This window comes from Rhipicephalus microplus, chromosome 8, assembly GCF_043290135.1.
Source record: "Rhipicephalus microplus isolate Deutch F79 chromosome 8, USDA_Rmic, whole genome shotgun sequence".
Classification (NCBI taxonomy): domain Eukaryota; kingdom Metazoa; phylum Arthropoda; class Arachnida; order Ixodida; family Ixodidae; genus Rhipicephalus; species Rhipicephalus microplus.
Window position 1 is genome coordinate 72179815 of NC_134707.1, and position 26056 is coordinate 72205870.

General features: G+C 43.3%; 1 protein-coding gene across 3 annotated transcripts in view; it reads right to left on the reverse strand.

The window, feature by feature from the left end:
* Nucleotides 1–26056, reverse strand: part of LOC119165877 (uncharacterized) — a 122134-nt gene that overhangs the window by 14520 nt on the left and 81558 nt on the right. For 2 of the 3 annotated variants that reach the window (XM_075870610.1, XM_075870608.1), the window contains 3 exons: nucleotides 25152–25172; nucleotides 21455–21475; nucleotides 16342–16362 (listed from right to left, as the gene is read on the reverse strand). In XM_075870610.1, the coding sequence (XP_075726725.1) occupies nucleotides 16342–16362; nucleotides 21455–21475; nucleotides 25152–25172 (63 nt within the window). The remainder of the gene's footprint in view (nucleotides 1–16341; nucleotides 16363–21454; nucleotides 21476–25151; nucleotides 25173–26056) is intronic. The other variant, XM_075870609.1, reaches the window with a different exon arrangement.

Here is a 26056-nt window from a genome sequence, read left to right on the forward strand (position 1 = left end):
AGAATTGTTAGTGCTTCACCACATCTATCACACAATGGTGGATCGCCACCGGACAAAAGATAAGTGTGTGTCGTGTATGTGTGTCCTAACCTGAGCTTCGTTAGTATAACCTCTGTATAACGTGATTTTGATACTGTCGGCCAATGGTTGATGTGTGGCTTAATAATGTATAGTTTGTTTTGTGTGTGTCTATCCCACTTGCTCTGCCAGTAGTCCCTGAGCATTCGTTTGAGAGATGGCTTCAGATCAAGGGCCGGGATTGATATGGGTGTAGGGGCAGGGCTTTCATGGACAGATGCAGCAAGCTGATCCGCCATCACGTTGCCTTCAATCTCACGGTGCCCTGGCACCTAGCACACTGCAACTTGTTGTTTGAGTGTTTAGAGTGTACATAAAATAGAATAAAGTGAGACGAGGACAGGGTTTTTTTTTTGTTTTTAAGGGCTTGGAGAGCCGTTACCACACTGAGGGAGTCTGTAAAAATTACTGCTTTTTGTATTTGTTTTGTTTGATGTGTTTAGCCGCCACAAGTATCGCGTAAGCTTGCACTGTGATTATACTTGAGCCTGAATGTAGAGGGCCAGCATCCGAAAAGGATGGGCCGACAGCGGCGTAGGACACAGAGGAGTTAGACTTGGAGGTATCTGTAGAGAACTCAGGACGTGTGTATTTATGTTAAAGTTCCAGGAAGTATGTTCGGATATGGGCAATAGGCACATGTTTTGTAACTTCTAGGAAAGACACATCGTAGTCTATAGTCTGCCACTGCCACGGAGGTGGGTATACTACAGGAGACATTAAACTGTGTTCTAGTGACACTCCAGTTTCGTCAGCTAGACCCTTCAGGCAAACTGAGAAGGGCTGCCTCATCGAAGGCCTGTTTTGAAACAGAATGGAGCTCGACAAATCATTATAGTAGAGTATGAGGCGTGCTTCTTGTCTGCTTTCACCTTAAGGTAATATACAAAGGAGAATGTATGTTCTCTGCAGATGAAGCGACCACTCGTTTAACTCAACGTGAAGGCTTTCTACAGGGCTGGTGCGAAAAGCACCCGTAGAAAGGCGGATGCCCAAATGGTGCACGGGGCCAGAATCTTCAAAGAAATTTGAGTCGCAGACTGATAAACAGCGGCACCATATTCTAAGCGGGTGCGAATGAGGCTTCTATACAGATTCATGAGACATTGCCTGTCACTACCCCACGTAGTACGTGAAAACACTTTTAAAACATTCATGGCTTTCAAAGATTTTGTTTTTAAATACTTGATGTGCGGTACGAAGGTCAACTTGTCCAAGATTAAGCCTAGGAATTTATGTTCCGCATTAACAGACAGGCGTTGACCGTTCAGTTCAACGTTGGGTTCTGAGTGCATGCCTCTCACTCGGGAGAACAAGACACACGTGCTTTTTTGTGGGTTCAAGCTGAATCCGTTTTCCTCTGCCCATTTGGAGACCTTGTTCGAACCTAACTGAACCTGCCGCTCACCTAATGCCAGGTTGCATGACTTAAAGCCAAGCTGGATGTCATCGACACATGTACAATAGAACATGTTGAGGGAGATGGACAGGTGCAAAGAATTCATTTTGATAATAAAGTGTACAACTGTACACCACCTTGCGGTACTCCCGCTTCTTGGACAAATGTTTGGGAGAGAATACTGCCCACACGGACACGGAATGTCCCATCGGACAAGAAACTCTTGATTATGAAAAGCATCCTACCGCGCACACCCAGGTGAAACAAGTCTCTTAATATGCCAAAACGCCATGTTGTGTCGTATGCCTTCTCGATATCCTGAAACACAGAGAGGAAGTATTGTTTGTGGACGAAAGCGTCTCGGATCTCTGCCTCAATGCGTACCAGATGGTCGGTGGTAGAGTTACCCTCTCGAAACCCGCACTGGAATCTGTCGAGAAGACTGTGTTGTAATAGATGGGAAGGAACGCAGGAGGATACGGAAAACAAAACCGGTTTTTGACATTATTTACACATATTTACCGAAAAGAAGGGATAGTGGTTTTACAAACCACGAGCGTGGTGGTTGAACGTTACATAGTTCAGAGCGCCGTCCAGCACTCTCCGGCGTCGTTTTATGCCCTGTCGGGCTCCTCCTCTCCGAGCGGAACACCAATCACACACACACACAACAGGTGAGGGGGACAAGCATGCACGGTCCACATGAACACTGCACTGTGGTGGCGCCAGCAGGGCTCTTCCTCGTCGTGTGTGTGCCGTTAGTCGAGAGTTCCCACAATCCTGGCCGCATACTTCGAAGGGTCCACCACACAGCTCGCCCAATTAGCGGGGCGATATGCGGTGTCTGTCGCGGTCTCTTTCAGGAAGACGCCGTCCCTGTTGTCCTCTCTGTGGCGTCGCGGCGACACGACGTCTCATCCTCCGGCCAGCAGGGACAATGCCTGGCGGCTATAGACAGTCGGCCGGTTGGCTACTTGACTGAGGATTAAAGAAGCGCCGCTCCGCCGTCAACTCTGGCGCCGGTCACGCCAGCTTTTCCATTGCCCGACGAGTCGCCGAGTCCATTAGTCACCGCTTCTGCTTGAAGGGATGACAAAAGGGTCCGCATTTGAAGGACGGGAACTCGCCGTTGCTTGCTGCTTGGTCTGGACAATTGCTCAAATCTTCTTCAGCGTCTGTCAGACTGGGCGCCGAAGGGATTGAGAGCCTTTCCATAGGACCGGCTTACTCACAATGTCGTCTGCCCAGACGAATTGGCAGGCCAAACTTAACAGCTCCTCCGCCGCCGGGAAAATCTCGGCTGGCCAGCGCTCTCAACCGCTGGGCACGAAGAGAATGGTTGGTGACGAGGACGATGGCCTGGCTTTCTTCCTCCAGCTGCAAACTCGAAACGAACTTCCAAACCAACTCACAATGGTCGACAACAGCAAGGCCAACCACACAACACAATGCCATGCCGAATTCAAGCACATTGGACCTGCTTAAAACCCTCCAGGCTTCTCAAAAAACACAGACAAAAGAGAAACCTGTACGCTAAAATTTTGAGACAATTTTGTGCCGCCAGAGTTACAACAATCATGAATGTGGAGATGCTTACCAAAGATGAAATCAATTGCTGTGTGAGAAAAGCACACAAAGGCAAACATAATTTGGCCCCGTATAACCGTAATTCCATTTTTACAATTCGGGCTTTCTCCCACCATCCGCACTTATAAGTTGTAACTCACATTTACCTTAATGACTAATTTCATGAAAGACAACTACTTAAAGTCCACACAAATGCAGCCTGAACCTACAAAAGGTATCTGGCCGCATTTTCTATTCTCTCACTACAAACTTACAAGGCGTAGTCGAGAGTACCTACTTTTATGTCACTCTGGCGCCAACAAATCTTTCTCACATCAAATCAAACTGCGTCTTATAAATCCTAGAAATGTATCTAGTCTTCAAAATTTGGCGAACGCTACTCTCATAAGCGCAAGAGATCACTTGAACTATGAGCACTCACTAAAATAACAAAAGCAAATTACCCTCACATACTAGCACCCTCGTTAACTGAATGTAGCCTCATGTCAGCCCCTGTCTTTAAAGAACGCACAGGACTTTGCTGTGCGCCCTAGCACGACATCATACTCTCATTCAAAGAATGCAAGCATACTAACACACCCCTAATCCTAGGTCATATCGTGATAACCTTTAGCCACCACTCATTCACATTTAGCGGGCGTACCAAATCTTCATCCCTGACCTGCATGCTTCTATTTCGAAAAAAACTAACTTCACGCAGTCGGTAGACTGATGCAGGCCACTGCTTCCACATAACACTTACAATGCCCTTAGAAAACCTAGAAAGGAAAACCTGCTGCTACACGAACTAGCTGGGGAGATGACAAAGGAATAATACTTTAAAACCAAAAATAAGCAAACAAACATGCTTCCAAGAAAATTTCTTTGTCACTCTCTCCAGCTTACAGCTGTCCCTCTTCTACCCCGCCGCGGTGGTCTAGTGGCTAAGGTACTCGGCTGCTGACCCGCAGGGCGCGGGTTCAAATCCCGGCTGCGGTGGCTGCATTTCCGATGGAGGCGGAAATGTTGTAGGCTCGTGTGCTCAGATTTGGGTGCACGTTAAAGAACCCCAGGTGGTCTAAATTCCCGGAGCCCTCCACTACGGCGTCTCTCATAATCATATAGTGGTTTTGGGACGTTAAACCCCACATATCAATCAAATCAGCTGTCCCTCTTCTCAATCGCACTCGTGGCGGTCGAGGACTTGGCGGATTTCGAGGGCGCCCGAGGCAACGTCGCGTAAGTGCTACAAGCTGAACGGCAGCGCTGCGCCTCATTTGCGATTTCGGCGGACTTCTGTCAATCTGGCGGAGGGAATACGAGCAACGCGTGGGAAACAGCGTCGGTGTCCTCTGTGGTTTAGCTCCCGAGCGGTGTTTAGCTATTGTCGCTTTTCTTGTACGACCCCTTCGACACTCCCGTCCCCGCAAAGCTCTTAATCTCCGGCGTGCATTCCGTCGCGCGAATGCGCGCTGTGGTCTACCCTTTCGCCGCTGGCGCCTTACTTCCCGCCCCAAAGGCCTCTTCGCTGAACTGGCCGTAGAGCCACCCTCTATCCTTTTTCCCCGATGCTTGCTTCCTCCTTCGTGCCTTCGCTTTGTCGCGCGCGTACCCTTCACTTGTCTACGGCGACGTCTGCGACCGACTTTTCCTGCACCTTTAGGAAATTGGCCTCGGGTTGCGTCATCGGTAGTTTTACAACTCAAGGGTGCTTCTGCACCACCTGCCACAGTGTTTCGGCACTTTGATTTCTTAGCTCTGTTGCCTTGTCGGGCCGGTTGACTTGCGCTAACCCTGTGCTCCCGCACCCCACGAAACTGGCGCCTTCCACTTGATTGCATTTGTGAAGAACCCGCTGTTCTTTTACTTGTTGTCCGGTGGCTCAGACTCATGCAGGGCAACTTTGACAGCGATGCGAAACGCCCAATTTTGCCTGCTACGCTCAAATTTTGCGAGCTTTCTTCAACACGCGTAGTGCCTTTTTTCGCGCTCGCGGCTCTTTGACGTCTCTTGCGTCTGCGCCGCTTTTTGCGTCTCATTTCCGAGCCTCCTGATCGCATTTCACACTCGCTAACCCTCACACACCTTGCGTCAGCTGTCTCAGTCGCGCAGTCTAAATGATTTTCGACCAAATAGTCTTTATTCTCACCCTCAAGACTGGCGAACTGGTCAACACACGTAGGAACAATGCAGCTGCTTCCCTTAGAAAAATCCTGCTCGCATTCCTGTGATCTGTCTGCAACTGCACTGATACCCCCGCTACCTACTTTCCCTGCTTCTGAGCTTTCTTCGGTGTCCTTGCGTACTTCCACACTGTTTGGAAGTTCCACCGTTGCGACAAACACAGTTGAGGTCTGTACCAGCTTTTCTAACGCTATCCTAGCTGTTTCGCTAGCATTAAACTGGCACAGCACCTCGTCGCATTCGCTCTGGCCTTCGTCGGCCTCTCTACGCAGCGCAACATCTTTACAGCACTCAAATTTGGTTCTTCATTGAACCTGCTGCTGTCCTTAAACGTGCTAGCCTTCTCTAAAACTCTGAGCTGCACCTCACTCTTTTGATTATCGCACTTCTCTTGAGCTACACTTACGGATGGCTGAATTTTCTGTCTCATTGCCTCGTTTTTCTGTTCCAATTGTTCGAGCACCAAGGCGCGTGCTCGATCACGCTCTTTTCTATCCCTTTCCCCCATTTCTTGTTTTTCAAAAATCTCTACTGCGTTTTTACTCTTGTCCTCACTGGCGTTTTGCGAGATCAGACTCCAAATCGCTGTCCTGCCCATTCCTTCCTCTACTTCAATGCCTAGATGCTTACTCACACCCAAAAGTTCATCTCTTAGCATTGCCTTCCACGACATGATTGCCGTTGTACTTTGGTCGTGCATTTCACACATAATTAGGGTATCCCTACAACTCAAAACTCACAAAAGGTAATCTCCCTAATTCACACACAATCCAGCTTCTAATAAACTCACACAATTGAAGCCTGGAAAGTCAAAGCAAAGACCAAGCACTCACCTCAACACAGCACCATGTCGCGAGGTCAATCTCACCGCTGCCAACCAGTTGTTAAGGTTGACTAAGGAGGAAGCAGGTCGTTGGAGGATACGAGAAACAGACAGGGGTTTATGGCACTAACACTTTTCGGTAAATATGTGTAAATAATGTCATAAACCCGTTTTGTTTTCCGTATCCTCCTGCGTTCCTTCCTATCTATTACAACTGGTGGCAGCGGTGGGATTCGAACCCACGCCCCCGAAGAGACTGGTGCCGCTGCCACCAGTTGTTAGAGATGGGAAGGAAGAAGTTGCAGGTGATGGCAACCCACCACTGCCATCAGTTGTTAGGCCGCAGGAAGGAGGAACCCAAAACGGGTTTATGACATTATTTACGCATATTTACCAAAAAGAAGGGATAGTGGTTTCACAAACCACGAGCGTGGTGGTTGAACGTTACATAGTTCAGAGCGCCGTCCAGCACTCTCCGGCGTCGTTTTATGCCCTGTCGGGCTCCCCCTCTCCGAGCGGAACACCAATCACACACACACAACAGGTGAGGGGGACAAGCATGCACGGTCCACATGAACATTGCACTGTGGTGGCGCCAGCAGGGCTCTTCCTCGTCGTGTGCGTGCCGTTAGTCGAGAGTTCCCACAATCCTGGCCGCATACTTCGAAGGGTCCACCACACAGCTCGCCCAATTAGCGGGGCGATCTGCGGTGTCTGTCGCGGTCTCTTTCAGGAAGACGCCGTCCCTGTTGTCCTCTCTGTGGCGTCGCGGCGACACGACGTCTCATCCTCCGGCCAGCAGGGACAATGCCTGGCGGGCATAGGCAGTCGGCCGGTTGGCTACTTGACTGAGGATTAAAGAAGCGCCGCTCCGCCGTCAGCTCTGGCGCCGGTCACGCCAGCTTTTCCATTGCCCGACGAGTCGCCGAGTCCATTAGTCACCGCTTCTGCTTGAAGGGATGACAAAAGGGTCCGCATTTGAAGGACGGGAACTCGCCTTTGCTTGCTGCTTGGTCTGGACAATTGCTCAAATCTTCATCAGCGTCTGTCAGACTGGGCGCCGAAGGGATTGAGAGCCTTTCCATAGGACCGGCTTACTCACAATGTCGTCTGCCCAGACGAATTTCCAGGCCAAACTTAACAGTGTGTTCCAGAAAATGTAAAAGTCAGCGGTTTATTGTCTTTTCAAAAAGCTTACATAGGCAGCTTGTAAGTGCTATGGGCCTGTACTAGAAACTTAGGAAGAATCCTTGCCTTGTTTCAAAATAGGAATAACAATAGCCTGTTTCCTGGGAATAGGGATGTTGCCAGAAAGCCAGAGAGCATTTTATAAGGAAAGTAAAGATTTTTTTGCGTTTTGTGGCAGGTTTTTCAACTTGTCATGCATGACACGGTCGTGGCCTGGGGCAAAATTACTGCAGAAGTTCAGTGATCATTGTAGCTCAGCTAAGTTGAAAGGTTGGTTATATGCCTCGTGATTTGTGTACTTGTACTCAAGTTTCTGCTTTTCTATTCTTGCTTTGTATCTTTGGAAAGCTTCAGTGTAGTGTAACGAGCTAGACACCTGCTCGTAGTGTGCACCGAGGAAGTTCACCTGATCTTCCAGGCTGTCACCATGTGTGTTTACGAGTGGGAGTGTGTGTACTTGTGATCCTGCTACCCTACCAACTATGTTTCAGACTTTAGCCTCTTCTGTATATGAAGTTACCCCTGATTGAAACTTGTGCCAGCTTTCTCTTCTGGCCTGACGACGCACTCTCCTGCCTTGAGACTTTATTTTCTTAAAGCTGTCAAAATATTCTGCTGTCGGTGAATTCCGAAGCAATATCCATGCCCTGTTCTGCTCCTTTCGAGCATTTCGACACACAGTGTTCCACCATGGGACGCGTCGCTTGCGCGGCATACCAGTTGTTTGCGGTATGCACTTGGCTGCTGCATCAGTAAGAAAAGCTGTGAAGTACTGCACAACTTCATCTATGTTTAACCTACAAATGTCAGTCTAGCGAGTAGTGTTGTGAAACTGTTCCCAGTCCGCTTTGTCTGTCTGCCATCTGAGAGCATGTGGAGGACCTTTTTCTAGTGGTGCATTCAAAATAATCGGAAGGTGATCACTTGCGAAAGGATTGTTAATCACTTTCCATTGAAGTAGGAGTACAAGCGTTGGGGACACAATGCTGAGATCTATGCATGAGTAGGTTTTGTTGGCGAGGTTGAAGTATGTTGGCTCTTTCCTATTCAACAGACATGCACCCGAAGAAAAGAGGAACTGCTCGATTAGGCGACATCGTGAATCGCAGCGAGATTCGCCATTCAAGTTCATGCATTCAATGTGCATTCAAGTTCACAAGGACCACATAAGTTTCGGGTAGTTCATGTATCAGTGACTGGAGTTCGTGTTTTTCAAGACGGTACTGTAGAGGTATGTAAAGAAAGCAGATGGTGACAAATTTGTTCAAAAGAACTGCTCCAACAGCCACTGCCTCAGGGGATGTTTGTAGCGGTTGATGTGTACATGCTACGCCCCTAAAAACTATAATGGCCACACCGGTAGATGACGCTACAGCGTCATATATGTAGACGTTTAGAGGTTCCAAAAAGAACGAAGGTTCGACAGCCATAGTTCTTCGAAAAGCAGTTCAATGTCTACCTGGAAGTAATTCTGGTATTTGACCTGTATTATAAGGCGGGCGATGTGAAACATTATGTTTCTGCCGTTACCTTTAGACAGTTTATAACTTAAATTGTTCACTGGGGGCTGCGGACAGGTGACCTAAACAGGAAAGGTAAGAAACGGCACATAAAATGAACACTATGTGACTACAACATAAAAAGCTAAAAAATATTCTTAAGTAGATCTATTATTCAAGAGGGCTAAGATGACGTAAGAGTTCACTTTCATCAATCGCATATATTTCACAACGTCACAACTAGGATACGTGTAAGAACTTCAATGAGAGCAAGCATACTTAAACCAATAATGGTAATAATACGTAATTTGATGGGACAGCAACACATTTTGTAATGAAAAATACTCCAGGTTGCTCATACGATGATACGGATGTGTAGGCCAGAGTTATTCGTTTGTGAGGTATGCACCTGAGGACCTGACATGGGCACAAATAATTTTGCGTAAAAATGATGACCCGCTATGTTAAATTCACGACAATAATCTGAAAAAGTAGAAAGACCTAAAAATTTGTTAAGGGAAGACAAATTTTTATCAGAAAGGGAATCTGAATCTGGTGTGAAACTTTAGAAAAGTTGAGAAATTACGCTGTATTGTGGTACAATGTCCGCGTTCTCTTTGTGCAGAGGTGACTAGCTTTGCCATTCCGTGTCAGCATGGCTCTAAACCGACTTCTCAGCCATTTACGCTCAGCGCTGGTGGTCTTTATTGTATAGTGACGTCAACGATGACTACCACTTGTATGCAGAACTTATTTTTTGTTCGTTCTGTTCGTCGATAAGTGTGATGCTTTGCAGTAAATAAATACATAATATAAGGCGAAAGTTTTGCTTCGTATTCTATGTACTATGCACAAAAGTGGTTTCAATATTCTACTTAGCAAACTAGGTGCAACTCGACCAAGTATACCATTCAAATTTAACTTCACAGCTGGAAACAAGCAACGCGTTTGAGCAGAATTTTTCGAATATGAAAACTGTGTATTGGGTGCTCGTCGCTGTGCATACACAGTATAATTCATTAGAAGAACATGATGTTTTGGTTACATTTTAGCTGCATCTTCCCCTAAGTAGGTTAGACCTATAGACCACCAGACGCTACCAGACATAGACGAAAGGAAAAAAAGACAATTGTGTTTGCCTAACTCTTAAAATATCTACAAAAAAACTTGTATTCATTAGTATGTACTATATGTTTGATACCGTGAAGCAAACAAAAAGAAACATCCGAGTCATTGTGTTGCACTACTGACATGCAATGTTTTGTTTGCTTGTCTTAATACCTTACAGATTAACGAAATTTACTAAAAGCATATTTGAAGAAACTTCATATCACGAAACGAATAAATAGTTCAGATAGTTCTTTACCTGGGATCGAAGGTTTTGGTACTGTAATAAACCAAAAATCAAATCATAGATAGTATCAAGATTGCTCGCCACGGCCACCTCATTCAAACACTGTACGAGGCGAGTGACACAAGCAATCACAAGTAAACGATAACAAAAAAAGGTGCAATCGCACATGTTGTGACATTTTCATCTTTTCCTGTAGGATGCATAACTTGCATATCAGTAGTTATATGTTCCTAAAGTTTTCTCAAAAATTAGCTGCGATTTTGTAGAGTTGTGAAACAACGTAGTTTCTTCACCTTCCATTAAACTGCGTTTGTATGCATCAGCGATGTGTACGACCATTTCTGTTTGTCAATGATTGGAGCGTGCATTCGGGTTGTAGGGTCATTGTAGGAAGAGCAAGTCAGCCATTCACTCCTCTAACCAAATAATTTTACTCAGAAAATAAAGAGAGATGAATTATGCCTACCGTGGACATTCCAGGTCGTAAGGTATGTGATAGCGCGCGTAATAATATGTTGCGCCCTTACATTGAATTGCATAACTAACGACGTTGCTAATAAAGAAAATATTATGATGGTGATGATCAGGTTGATGTGTGGTGCTTTATAGCGCAAGGGCCATATGATGGCCAAAGAGCGCCATTTTAGGATACAAGGCATGTGGACAATGTTTATAGTAGTTTGGTGTATAGGGGCCTTAAAATTCTGCGCAATGTGGTGGGTAAAATACGGCAGTATTTAAATCATGACATTGACGTGAAGGGCGTCTAGTGAGAAAGGGTTGCGAAGGATCGTGATGGTAAAACTATGGTGATAAATGGCATTAGCACAAATGCCTCTTGAACGCCCACGTATACAAAGGTCAGGAGGCATGTCGTGTGTTTTTCGTAATGACCGCAGCAGCCACTCTATTCAGAGATCGTGCTACAAATTTCCTGGGTAAATCACCTAAAAGTCTTGCACCTGTTTTAAAAAGGACAGCAATGACTCGAGTTGGAAAAGTGGTTCCCTACAGATGAACATTGCAGGGGGGAGTGGTATTTGTTGTTGGTAGGGTAGTGCGAAGAGCTGTCTTCTAAGGGTGTCTAACTACCTACATTCAATTGAAATGTCAAGCACAGTTTGTGCTTTACCTCATCTCTCACACAATGGTGAATTGTCACCAGACAAAATGTATGAGTGCGCCGTGTATGTGTGGGCCATTCTTAGCAATGTTCGAATAACTTGACTGCGGCGTAGCTTAGATACTGCCGGCCACTGACCGAGTTGCGGCTTGATAACGTGCAGTTTATTTCGTGTGTCTGTATCATATGAGCGCTGCCAAAAAGCCCCGAGGTTTTGTTTGAGAGGTTTCAGGTCGAGTGCAGAGATCGCTATTGTTGCATTGGCATTAGTTGGTTTGGCGGATGCAGCCAAGTAAGTGATCCGCCGATTCGTTTCCTTCTATCTCGCGTCGTCCTGGCACCCAGCACACTACGACGTGCTGTTTGTGTGAGGATACTGTGTATAGGAGCGAGTAGAGAGAAACAAGGACAGAATTTTTGTGTTTTTTTCAGGGTTTTGGGGGCTTTTACCACGCTTAAGAAATCTGTGTATATTACTGCATTTTGTAGTTTTATGTGTTTATGATATTTAACGTCCGCAAGTATCGCATGAGCTTCTGAAGTAAGATGCTTGTGTTAGTATGGAGGATACCGGCATCTGAAAATGATGGGCCGAACACAGCGTATGAGACAGAAGGGTTCGTCTTTAGGGCATCGGTATAGCCTTCGAGAAAACTGTATTTGTGTTGCAGTTCATGAAAGTACGTGCGGATGTGTGCAACAGGCGAGTGCTTTGTGACTTCCCCAAAAAGATATGTCGTAGTCTATCAGCTGCCACTGCCACGGCGGCAGACATGCCGCAGGAATCATCAAACAGTGTTCTAGAAGTGGCACATCGGTTTCCTCAGCGAGGCCTCTCACACGAAGTGAGTAAGGCTGCCTCAAATAAGGCGACTGTGGAACAGGGTAAAATAAGACCAATCATTGTCTGTAAAATGAGAGGTGTGTTCTTTGTCTGCGTTCACCGTGTGGTAGTACACAAAAGATATGCAACATCTCTGTAAGTGAAGTTATCACTCATTCGATTCCACATACAGGCTTTCCACGGGGCTAGTGCAAAAAGCACCCGCGGAAATGCGAATGCCCAAATAGTGCACGGGGTCCAGAATCTTCCGAGCACTTTGAGTCGCAGGCAGAGAAACAACCGCCCCCATAGTCTAAACGGTTCCGAATTAGACTTCTATACAATTAAACAGACATTTCCTGTCACTACTCCACGTAGCACGTGACAACACTTCTAGAATATTCAAGGCTTTTGCACAATTTGTCTTTAAATACTTGATGTGCGATATGACGGTTAGCTTGTTGTCCAAGATTAGGCCTGATAATTCATGCTCGACATTTATGAAAAACGTTGACCGTTCAGTTGAATGTCGAGTTTTGAGTGCAAGCCCTTTTTCCGGTAGAACAAGACACAAGTGCTTTTTTGTGGCTTCAGTCGGAATTCGTTTTTCTCTGCTCATTTGGAAACCTTTCTTAAATCTAGCTGAATCTGCCGCTCACGCAATACCAGAATGCATGACTTAAAGTCAAGCGGTACGTCATCGACATATGTACAACAGAGCGTAATGCGGGAGATCGACAGGTGCAAGCAATTTATTTTGATAATGAAAATGTGCAACTAAGTACACCGCCATGCGGTACTCCCGTTTCTTGGACAAGTGTTTCGGAGAGAACACTGCCCACACGCACATGGAATATCCGATTGGACAAGTAACTCTCGATTATGGAAAGAATTCTACTACGCACACCCAGGTGAGACAAGTATCTTCATATGCCAAAACGCCATGTTGTGTCGTTTCCCTCCGCATGCTTCGCATAACGTCGATTCCGAGTTACGTGGGATCTGCTGACTTTTATTGAACTGAAAATTTCAGTGAGGTTTGCAAGTACGCATCCTTAACAGAAAAGGCGAGAAACGTTGCATGCAGTACCCCGTGAGTGAGCACAAACACATTGCAAGTCTCGTATATTGTAGGAGGTCCATGTTTTTGTGAACAGTACAGAGGCTTCAAACCTTCAATTTGGCAACAAAATGCAAATGGAAGCCAGAAGCTCACAGCGGAGGATGCTATACTTCGATATCATGGTAAATACAAGCGTCTCTTGAATTCGAAGTTAGCGAACTTCAGTAACAGAAAGAACGTTATTTGCTTTGCTTTGAATGACATTGCTGGAAAGTTCCGGCAGTTCCCCATGTCCGTTCGTAGAGTTCGCTCTACTCAGTTTCCCCAAATTTTAATACGCTAATATTTCAAAGGAGCTTAGGGCGTTTACCAGCTCAAGTAGAATCTTGTTAAGGAGATTCGCTGATTCGGTTTCTAATTGGTGCGCTATTTTGCTGCGCTTTATTGACTGATTTTTATGGCTGTTGGGTTACGTGTCACATGAAGAAGGAGTCCCTTCAGGTTGATTTTGTCCCATATAGAAGTGGCGCACTTTGGACAGGAACAGAGGCCATAATACCAGGACACTCACTGCTGCGTTTTTGTATCCTTAGTAATTGTTCAAAATGTGCGGCTTCACACTATGGTGGTATGATCAATTATCAACAAGCCAAGGTTTCAACATTATTGAAGGCCATATCCGTTCTGTTGCTTCTGCCTTCAGATTCAGTGGCGCGAAATAACCGGTGGAAAGTGCAATTTTTTCTATAGTGGGGTTCCGGCACATTCTCCGGCACGGCGCCTAAGTCTGTCTCCTGCTTACGAAACTTTTATGCAATTTTATTTGCAAAATTAGGATATCTTTAAGACATGTTACTTATTGACAATATTTCATACCTTGTTTCTTTATTTTAACATAATGGTGATCATTTCTAATCTCGTGTTAGGCATATATTGATGACTTGATAGTCTTAGTTATACGTTATACAGGAACAGATCTATCGATATACGACTACCAGGACCTAACGTCTGAAGCATCTGGACGTTGGTGCCTTCTAACGAATTATTGAATACTTTAGAGCAAAATATAGCCCACTATGTTTTTTGAGGCAGTAGAGCAAAAATCATTAGTTCATCAAAGCAATTACCTTCGTCGTAGGCGTAGCAATACTTGACCACATTAGTCACATAGGTTTGGCTTTACATATTACCGCATATTGACAGGCTCGTAATAGTAACTTCACTGTGTATATACCAGTTAAATCAGGTTCAATGCTCTGTTTAAACTAAAAGAAACTTCAAAATCTTGTGATCTCTTTTACAATATATACTGCGCAGGAGACTAGCTCACGCAGCACAAAGAGCAGAGAAAGTAAACTCAGCCTTCCAAAACAGGATTTTTTAGGCACGCTTGCCAAATTCGCAATGAAAGAGAAAGATCTTACGTAAAAGTTCGCTTTAAGTTGTATTGGTCGAACGTAAAAAGAACGGAAAGTGCTAAAGTTAAATACTTCAAACTGTGAAATCTTGCCAGCAAACTGTTGTTTGTCGATGTAGTATTAAAAAAGAACACGCAAAGCGTTTTGTTCACGTGGCATAGTTACAATTTTGTCTCAATATATGTAAATTCTGTTTGAAGGATTTGCAAAATTGTTTTGAGTTTTGAGCAACAAATCATTGCAAAAACATTATACTTGTGGCACACTATAAATGCAAAATGCAAGAATAGGCAGTTCCGAATGCTCCAGTCTCAGTTCACGTAAGTTGCAGAAAAGTGAACTTTCGTGCGTAGCGAAAACAGCACGTATATGTTTTTCATTTCTCTGAATACAGGTACAAGTTTCATTGGTAAGACGGCTATACGTGCATGTAGGTGAATAGCTTAACGCACAAGTCAGTGAATAAATTACTAACATTTGAAACGATAAGAAAAATGAAGAGTATTTGGCAGGATTGAGAGGGTTGACTACTTCGCAGCTTTCGCGTATTATTAGACGAGTGATTGAAATGAATTAAACAGAGACACTCTTTCCAGACGTTAATGAAAGCAGCAGATTTGGGTGCATATTAAAGAAACCCAGGTGGTCAAAATTTCCGGAGTCCTCCAGTACAGCATCTCTCATAATCATATCCTGATTTTTGGACGTTGAACCCTACACATAAATCAATCAATAAAAGCAACATACTTGTTTGAAAAAAGAAATAAAACAACAAAAAATGAATGTGATTCGCGTGGTCGTAATAGCTGTGGCCCTGTAGGAGAATGAGGGATATATGAAATCATAAACTTTCTGCATGGTATTTCTTCACTGATTTCTTCGAACACGTGCTCTCAAAAGACTAAACTTGCCACATGAGCCGACGAATGAATCGAAATTTTGTTGACTGAGTCTCATATGCCATCAGGCTTTTCCGTTGCTTTCCCGTTCCACAAACGCATAACCGTTATTGTGACTCTTGAGCGAACTCCAAGGGATACAACTATGAGTGCTTGACTTAGAAGTGTGTATCTTTTCCTTTTGAGATGCATTCATGACATCGTATGAGTGTATACGAGTTGGATATAATATATACTTCTTACTATGGTACTTTTTGTTATGTCATGACCGAGAAAGAAACGAAGTCATGATTAAAACAACACATTATGTTCTTATCACTGTCCTCGGGCAACAGGGAATGAAGTATTTCTGTTAAAGCAGCTGGCTGGTCGCAATTTCTTTCTACTATGAACGCCTAACGAGAAAAAAATCACAATGACTTTAGCAAGGTTCGCAGACTCGAAGAAGATGTAGTGCAGGTGCGTGTGAACAAACCAAAATATCTGTGAACACCATCAAAAGTCTGTTAACAATAACAAACTTAACAAGAAGAAAGTCGAAAGCAATGGTTCACAATACAACGCACACTGCTCCACTGCAGATGTTGTACCAAGGCATGTGAATAAACTAAAACGTCTTTGAGCTACATGAAAATCATGAATCGTTCGTAATCAGAACAAGCAAATCTAAAGACAGCAACACCATATGAACGCAAACATTTAAGCAGCCATCAATCAAAGCATACTGCAGAACAAAAGGTTGATGAGAATAAAATAAAAGGCTCTCAACCGCAATAAAAAAGCAGGCTAAATATTGTGATCTTACGCACACTGCTTCACCACATCACCAGCATTGACGTCGAATATTTAAGTTGGTATTTTTTTATTGCATGTCTGGAGTGTAGGTTTTCCCACATAATTGAATAAATATACATGGTATTTTACCCGTAAGTGGATTTGTTCCTCCTGCAGGTAAAATTAACAAAAAATATATCACATAAAATGTCAACATTTCACTATTTTATTCTATGATTTGCACACGAGGTGAAATCGGGGGAGCTTGAAAAAATTTATGCAGTCGACAATAAATGCGAACTAATAAAATGATTATGCATTGGTTTAGTGAAGCCTTGTCGTGTGAAAAGCATGGCAATTTCTTAGTCTGAGCCAGCTTCAGTCAGTAAATCTCTGCGCTATCGTGCAGTTTACTAAGATTGACTACCTTGTCTCTTGCAAATATAACGATTGATAGCAAATCTTGAGTGAAATAGAGAAGAATTTCGAAAGAAATGAGAAGAGTTGTCGCTTTTGCTTTCAGAAGGTACATCGAAACACGGTTGTTCCAATGCACCTCTGCAGAATAGGCATGAATACCAAGCAATTAAGCATGACTCAGGACAGGTTTTTCGAAGCATTACCTGAGCATCTTGCCGGTAAAGTAAATATAATCAACATATGTAGCCTTATTGCAGGTGTGTATGAGAAAAAGCAGTTTCAAACCAAATTCAGTAAAAATATATGATTGTTTACTGGAATATGAAAACAGTTGTAATAGAATCTATATTGTGTTGAAACAAAATTGTAGATGGTATTGGCTTTATCTTGTCATTGTGTGATGTTTATACGTGCTTGAAGAAAGATAGGCTCAAAATGATGCACACAGTTACGAGTAAACGCCAACAAATAAGGCGAACTTTGCCTTTACGAGCATTTTTCAGGCAACTCTGGCCCTTTCCCTGCAGAGATATTCTAGCTTGTGAGCCACCACTAGCCACTGCGCCTAATGCTATCGTACATGCTTATATTGAATGAGCTAACTATTAGGTGGGCTAATCAAAAGAATAAATCGCAAGTTCAGCATAGGTACATGGTGATAACAAGGACGAGAAGCGTTCTTTAAAACTGTTCACACGGCAATCCTGCAAACGATATAGTGATAATTGACATAATTTCACTCTTAGGAGTTTGCTTTGAAAACACCTAACCGCTTCATAATGACTAGGTGACTCCAAATCAAGCTGCGCAGCTTTACGTAGCATGGCCTGAGACGCAAGCAGATATGTTATTTCTCGTTACGTGCCAAATAATGGCCTGGATCGCATTATCCTTGTCCTTCGGAGAATAGAAAGACGCTGTGCACACAACAGAGGCCAGTGTTTGCGTACTCAATGTAGCAGTAGACAAACCGTATAGCAACAAATTTATTTGTTCACTTCCTTGCAGTTGCATAATAAGGGTGCATAATAAACAAATAAATAAACACAGTCAAAATGTATTCATTTCGGAGGTTTATGTGTGAGCAAAAAGTGGGGAACCGTAGCTCTTGTAAAAACGAAGAACCGTTTATATTGAGGTGATCCTGCCACCCATCCATTTATATAAGGAGTTTCGTTCGAAAGAATATAGTATCTAATAGTCATTATACCATATAAATACTTCAGTGAAGGCTAAGCACTTTTGACCTAAATAGGTGAGGCAATAAATAGTACATGCAATGACCAGTAAGCAGCAGGAACAACAAAATCACAACAAAACAAGTCTGAGGTACCTTGAGATGCAACAGAAGTGGTAGGCTGCAAGAATTTTCTAGTGATTGCTCACGTAGATATACACCTCTACGTGACAGCTTGACTGTATTCAAACATCTGAATAATATCAAGAATACTGCTACTATTAACAAGTAATTCGGTGGTTTGGCGACAATTATACTATTTTTGATAACAATAAACCCAGTTTAAGTAAGTCAAAGGCTACTGGTTGCTTGTGCGGTAATGTTGACGTGCAGATCAGAGTTATTCATTTGAAAAGTCAACACCTGACCACCTGACAAAGGCAAAATTGTTTATCACAAAAATATAAATGTGGTACGCTATGTATGCTTCAATATAATATTATAAATACAAGCATTATATACACCTGAGTATGTAAAATTGGCAGACACATTTTAGCGAGAAAAAGTGGACGATGACACGCAGTGTAACTTTATTGAAGATAAAAGAAATTAAACTTTGTTTGAACACTAAGCGCGCATTCACTTCACCCAGAAGTGACTGGCTTTCTTATTCTGGGTCAAACTGGCTTTCAGCCGACTGTCAGTCACTTTCGCTACGTGGCGCTGATTCTCATGGTTTATGGATGTATGGTCGGATGTATGATCGGCTAAGGGTGATGAGCATAGACGAATATGGGTCGAGATGCCTATGTAGTGATCACAAACGCATCAAGTTGAGTTTTGGGAAACAAATGAAATTGCAAAGCCAGCAGTACTAGAAACCACACGGTATTATTTATTCAGAAAGGCAAATAGAAATAGCAACTAAAGAAAATAGGAAATAATAACTGAGGATAATAAAACAGTGGGCGTACACAAATCTAACTCGATTGTTTGACTGAGAGCTTGCTAAAGTACTAGTAAAATCGACCGGGAAAAGCAGACACAAAGCCAAGATCTGGTGGGATGAGGAAGGTAAGAGAACCATAGGAAGATGTCAGGAAGCCTCCGGGGAACACAGGTCCGCTAAACAGAGGAGCTAACCGGAAGATGATGTAACAAGAAAATGGGATAACTCTTTGAGGTGCAGGACGGAAGCATCCGATTTGATCAGTGGAAAGATGAGAAGAAAGGAGGCCCAATGAATGGCGAAAAAACAAAAAGATGGAAAGGCAGCTGCAAAGATTTGGAATCATCTAAATTCTCTCAGAAATTGGACAAGCATGAAACAGAGGTTTATACCTACACTTCAAAGGATCAGACTAGAAGAAGATGAGGCAATGGAATATATAAAATCAATGATGACAGAAACATTTTCACACCAGGAAAGCGCTGCATGCACCATACCAGATGAGGTTGAACCAATTAGCTCGCTGGCTCCACTGGGACAACAAAAGTCGGAAAGGGCAGAGAAAAGAGTTTTTAATGACACATCAACAGGCCCTGATGACATCCCAATCATGCTAATGAAGAAACTAGGACCAAACACTAAGTGAACATTAGGATAGGCCGCGAGTAAAGTAATAATAAATGTTAAGCGCCCAATTGGTAGAAACTAAGCACGATGAACATGATCTATAAAGAAAAGGGGGACAAAGCCGATATAAACAACTACCGTCATGTAACAGTGACATCAGTAGTTTACAGGCTGGTGATGCAGATAGTAAAGCAAAGACTACAGACATGGGTGGAGAATGAGGGGTGCTGAGAGAACTACAAATGGGTTCCGTAAATGAAGGAGGTTGGAAAACAATCTATTTTCATTGATGCAGTGTATTAAAATAGCGTATAAAGAACACAGGCCCCTGTGGCTGGCATTTCTAGATATCAAGGGAGCTTATGATATTGTGATTCAAGAAGACTTGTGGAAATACTGGACACACTAGATGTGAAAGATGGAATAACTAATCTTCTAAAGGACATCTATAACAGTAACAAGGTAGTTTTAAAATGGGAAGAACAGTTCTCTGAACCTACAGAGATACAACGCGGGCTTTGACGGGGATTTGCCTTGTCACCTTTGTTTTTATGCTGTATCTCCAGGAACTAGAAGTCAAATTAGAGGGGAGTCGACTCGGATTGAGCCTCTCTTTTGCCAAGCAAGCAAAACACATTGGATAGTCATTACCAGCATTGCAGTTTGCAGATGATATAGTATTATTACCTGACAACAAGGAAGATCAGCAGAGATCAATAGACATCTCTGGTACTGAGGTAGAAAGGTTAAATTTAAAGTTCAGCTGAAAAAAAATCGGAAATTATGTTATTTGGTGATAACAAAGGCAGTTAGCATACGATACAGGAAGTCATGCTGGAAATAGTGGATAAATACGAATACTTGAGCGTATGGATAAATAACGGGGCTGAGTATTTAAGGGAGCACGAAAGATAAGTAATGACTAAAGGCACCAGGAATGCAGCTGTAATGAAAAATAGGAACTGAGGAACTACAATAGGTATGACGTTGTGACAAGAATTTGGAAAGGTGTCATGGTCCCAGGTTTGGTGTTCACCAATACGGTATTGTGCGTGAAATCAGAAGTTCAAGCAAGATTGGAAATTAAATAACGGGGCATAGGGAGACTTGCTTTGGGAGCATACGGTAATACCCCAAATCAACGGGGTACAGGGAGACAAGAGATGGACATCGTTTGAGTGCATGGAAGCTAGCAGCGAAATAGAATTTGAGGGCGATTGAAAAACAATGGGAGAGCAGCATTGGGCTAGGAATGTTTTCTCTAACTTTACATGAAGAATGTCGATACTAAATCGGAAAATGAACTATAAAATTGTCAAGCAAATTTTTAGACAACAGCAAAATATCAAGCCAAACGGAAACATCGGTTAAGAAGAAGGTGAAGGAAACAGAGAGGGACATGTGGAAGATGCGAATGCTTAAAAAGTCATCACTGGAGACCTACCAACCTTTTAAGCAGGAAATTGCAAGGGAAAAGATCTATGATAATTCTAGGGGTACTCCCCGCTCTTTGAGGCTAGAACAGGAGTACTGTGGACCAAGACGTAGTGAGCAAAATAGGAAGACACAGACACGGTATGTAGCACGTGTGCAGAGAAGGAGGAAATGGCTTAACAACGATAATGTTCTGTAAAGGGCTTCGCCCTATAGTCGAAGATAATGGCGCCGAATTTTTCAAAGCATTGGGGTGTAGGGACAGTGAAGGCAAAATAAACTTTGAACGGGTGGAAATAACTAGGAGGAGGCCAACTGATTGGGGGCTACAATTGAGGCACGAGTGAAATTCAGTTTTTAAACACACAATGATAGTACTTAACATTATGGCTAGGTGGCGTGAGCTACCGCCCTATGTAAAGGGCACAGCCGGATACATCCATCCATCCTAGTGTGTCGCGGATTTTTTTCGCGCAATATTCATCTGTGTGCGGCATGCTTTTCTTTGCAGCAAATATATATATACATATATATATATTAAAGGCCGAAGATTTGCCTTCTCATTTTCCTTGACTGACAGGGCGTGACTACAACTGAGAATGTCCTGGCATAAAAAGGACTTCCTTAAAATTTACGTATTATAGATGGTTGCTTACCTCGTGGTCCGGGCAATCTTACTGAAATGTAATAAGGTAAATGTAAGACAAACTGTTTATTTTACTTGATCGCAGAGTATTTCAAGCATTTTGAAAAAAATGGCACATGTACCGGCTTCTAGATGAAAGCGAAGTAATAGAAGTGACATATGCCACAAACTTTTGCTATGACTAACAATACAATAGAACCAACTTATTCTCTTATATCTAGACGTTTAGGACTTATTCACTTAATGTGGTCACTGTATCACAAAGGTTTCGTTGTCTGGCAATAGGTGGTTTTAATAAAAGTTGCATCACACAGTGGTCTCATAATTTCTACATTACCGACATTTGCCGTTCGCTTCTGAGGCGAGATTTCAAAAATTTTTCAGATCTTTCATGTTGACAGATTATTCACGTTAAGTCGACCAAGAAAGCTATGCTACTGTTACTGAGAACAAATTAGAACGCTTACAACTGCCCCACGTGTGCATGAAGAAGAAGCAAAGCACCGAAGCCATCACTGTGCTCTTAGCGGACTGCACAGTGCATTTGAATCAAGCAGGTGACTATGTATGGGTTCACATGTGAATGAGCCAACGAATAACGCAGGCATTCGTGTGGTGGCACATCTTGAGCAGGGTCGCCCACTAAAGGGCCACGCAAAGCATTCCAATGGTACCGCATAAGGAGCGCGAATATAGACCTATGGCACACTACTACACGGGGCACCACAAAAGATTACTGTTGAGAAAAGACCGGTGTTAAATCAATGTTTGAGAGAGACTTAAGGCCTTTCCTCTCCCTCCCCCTTCTATGCGAGAAGGCGAATCCTGACGACATTATTTCAGAAGCTTGCCCGACAAAACTCCTATAATTTCACCTTGTGTGGCGCTGACGGTGATGTCTCACTTCTCCGGTGATTTAAAAAATCCTCTGGGCATGTGCGTTTTTTTTTCGCAGGGAACTTACGCAGTTAACCATTCTCGCTAGCGCTCAGCCACATAAACACCTCCAAGAACGAGGCTGCAGCGCGGCTGTCTCGCAATGCAACAGCAGCTCAGGCTCACCACCAAGAGCCAATGTTGACAACGCAGAAGACCGAAGCGACTAGGGCTAGGCGCCAAAGACACCGGCACCTGCAAGCCAGTGAAGCCATGCTTAACGGCAACGATGCCAGTGAAGCCATGCTAACGGAAGCCATGCTTAACGGCAAACCAGCCTAGATACAAATTGAAACTCGTATGGTCCCGTTTAATCTCAAACGCAAGGTGGGCGTTCTTTGCTAAAACAAATCAGCTTCCCCTTGTGCAAGCCAGTGCCATAACGGTAAGCAAGTCTCAAGGGCCAATGAACTCATTGGTGGTATATAAGTACAGCAAGATAAACCGGCTTGAAATCATGTACGTGGCACTCAGGCACTCCACTTACGTCGACAAATTGCAACTGACGGACGCCCACAGAAACCGCCACTTTTACCACGAGACCTCCAGCGAACACAAGCTTGGTCAACTTCGCTGTCCCGAGCAGCACAGGTTGCCCAAGCCAACACAACAGTAATTTCGTGCCATGCGACGAGAAGACGTCGACTGCTCAATGTAGTTCGCTTTTGCTCTTTTCTATGCGTGGTTTCTCAATGCACGGGTTGATGACTCAAACATGATCCCGTCCTGGCCACAGCCGACATGCTACGCAACATGGAGACAAGAAACGCTGAGAACAGGCACTTCAGTGAATTCGTTTTAGTGATCTGTACGCAAGAAGCGGAGCAATATACTGGCAGTGTACTTTCTAAAATAAAATCTCTTGTGTATATATAACGCATATGGTGAACCCAACGGCATATAGAGCATCGAAATGTAAATAATGAATATTGTGTATGTAATGCACACACAATAAACCTTCCAAGCCTATATATGATGGTATATGTGTACAGGAGAGTCGGGGATTATCCGATCATCTCCGCGGAAGCTCCTTTAACATCTCAATTTGTGGGTATTGCTGTCATTTTGTTGTTTGTTTACATTGATTTTTTGTTCTATTTCATGCATTTTGTTCTCTTCCATGATCTTCTTTTAAGCACCGGGGAATGTTTTTTCAGAGGGGGCATCACCATGCGTGTTTATGTGTTATTTGATCTGTTTATTTTACACCCCTTAAGGCTTTTAGCGATGCTTGGCGCAGCTCTCCCAGCATACTTGAAAATCTTCACAATTATTCTTGATGATTGCTTTAAGTGTACGCGTAGCATTTCCTTCAGCCAAGTTTATCTGACAGCTGATGACAGCACCAGTGATGAGTCTCCAATGCATAATTATCACATCTGTAAATGACTGATAAGACTCCAATGCATAATTATCACATCTGTAAAAGACGTCGTTTCTCACAACATATGGGGTTATCTAAGGTAAATTTCGTGTTTGCAGCCATTAGTACACAGTGTACATTGCTCTAGTTTGAGGCTTTCTTTCCAGGGCAAATGTTCTGCTAAATAAACAGTACCATTTTGAGAACACTCACTGCTGCAATAATCAATGCCCTGACCAAATTAGAAAGTAAATTTCCCACCCTGCATCAGAAATTATTGCTTTGTACCTTACTAGCACACCTTGTCGGGTTAGTTTGTACATATTCAAGAAATATACGGGCGCAGTTTACATAGACCGACAAAAAAAGGCTATAGGAGAAGGCGTCACTTTTTAACTAACTTAATTTGAAAAAAAGACCCTCTTTTTATATGCATGCAGACTTGTGCGCAGATGATGCTTCGCAGAACATCGCCAATAATTACAGGCTCCTCCCATCATCAAAGCAAAACACGAAAAGTTAATTTTGGGAGTTACGAAGGGAGCCAGACTTGTCACTGATAAACATATCTCGCTTATTATTCATAAAAGCAGCTTTTTATATCACGTGCTACAGTGATATCGCTCCTTCCAAGTATGCGAATGTTTGTAAAGTCTGACTCGCACATCCAGAATTCAGAGTGTGTGGGTAATTGGGCACTCGCCTTATTTCTAATTCAAGTTTCATGCTTCTTGCCCTGTCATTAACGCAGAGTCCGGTCTTGCCGATTTAACCTTTGCTACATGCGAGTGCAATTTCGCGAAGTCTATTTGCACCCTGCGTGGTTTGCGTTGTTTACAAAATTTAACATTTTTTCATTATGAACAAACTAGCTCAGATTACGTTGCACACAAACAAATAAAGAAAAATAAAAACATGTAGAAATTTTTGGTGTTTTGCAGGCTTATTACAGGAAAGACTGAAACGCAAATATTTTTGTCGTGATAACTGAAGCGTCATCTTCAAATTGCACGCTACCAGTGAAATGCCTGCATGTACGTTACGGACAGCAATTAGTGAAATCGCATTCACGTGATAGAAGTGATAGTGGCCTTCGCTTACATGCGTCTTAAAGCAATGACAAACATATTTTCTATACCTTGTTCATTTATGCTATAAATATAGATATTATCGGTATTCCGAAAAGAAAAGAAACTAACCAGCCTATGTCACGTGAAACTGCTTTCGTTTAAATTACAAAGAACAAGCGCATTTGGATTGCTTAGCGGAAGTTTTGTCACTGTTAGTTATATGAACTTCTGTTCTAAGATATATAAAACTATATATACTAAAAGTAAGCAGGTAAACGACCTTTTGTGTGAACATGAATCATATCCATAAACATTTTTAAATGCCGACGTATGCTTACATGATAGCCGACGGCTTGGCCCTGAAAGATAGAAAGTACCATATAACATGGGAAAATAATTCACTTCAGACATTTACAGCGTGTTTAAGTCATTTATTGAAATAAAATTAAATAAACAACTGTTTATTTCATCAAAAACATCAGCAATCGTAACTTTGAAGGCGAGATGGAGTATCATCATCATCATCATCATCATCATCATCATCATCATCAGCCTGACTACGTCCACTGCAGGACAAAGGCCTCTCCCATATTCCGCCAGTTAACCCGGTCCTGTGCTTGCTGCTGCCAATTTATACACGCAAACTTCTTAATCTCATCTGCCCACCTAACCTTCTGTCTCCCCCTAAGCCGCTTCCCTTCTCTGGGAATCCAGTTAGTTACCCTTAATGACCAGCGGTTATCCTGTCTACGCGCTACATGCCCGGCCCATGTCCATTTCCTCTTCTCTATTTCAACTATGATATCCTTAACCCCCGTTTGTCCCCTAATCCACTCTGCTCTCTTCTTGTCTCTTAAGGTTACACCTACCATTTTTCTTTCCATTGCTCGCTGCGTCGTCCTCAATTTAAGCTGAACCCTCTTTGTAAGTCTCCAGGTTTCTGCTTAGTCGCTAAGTACCGGCAAGATGCAGCTGTTATATACCTTCCTCTTGAGGGATAGTGGCAATCTACCTGTCATAATTTGGGAGTGCTTGCCAAATGTGCTCCACCCCATTCTTATTCTTCTAGTTACTTCAATCTCGTGGTTCGGCTCTGCGGTTATTACCTGCCCTAAGTAGACATAGTCTTTACACAACTTCAAGTGCACTATTACCTATCTCGAAGCGCTGCTCCTTTTCGAGGTTGTTGTACATTACTTTCGTTTTCTGAAGATTAATTTTGAGACCCACCTTTCTGCTCTCC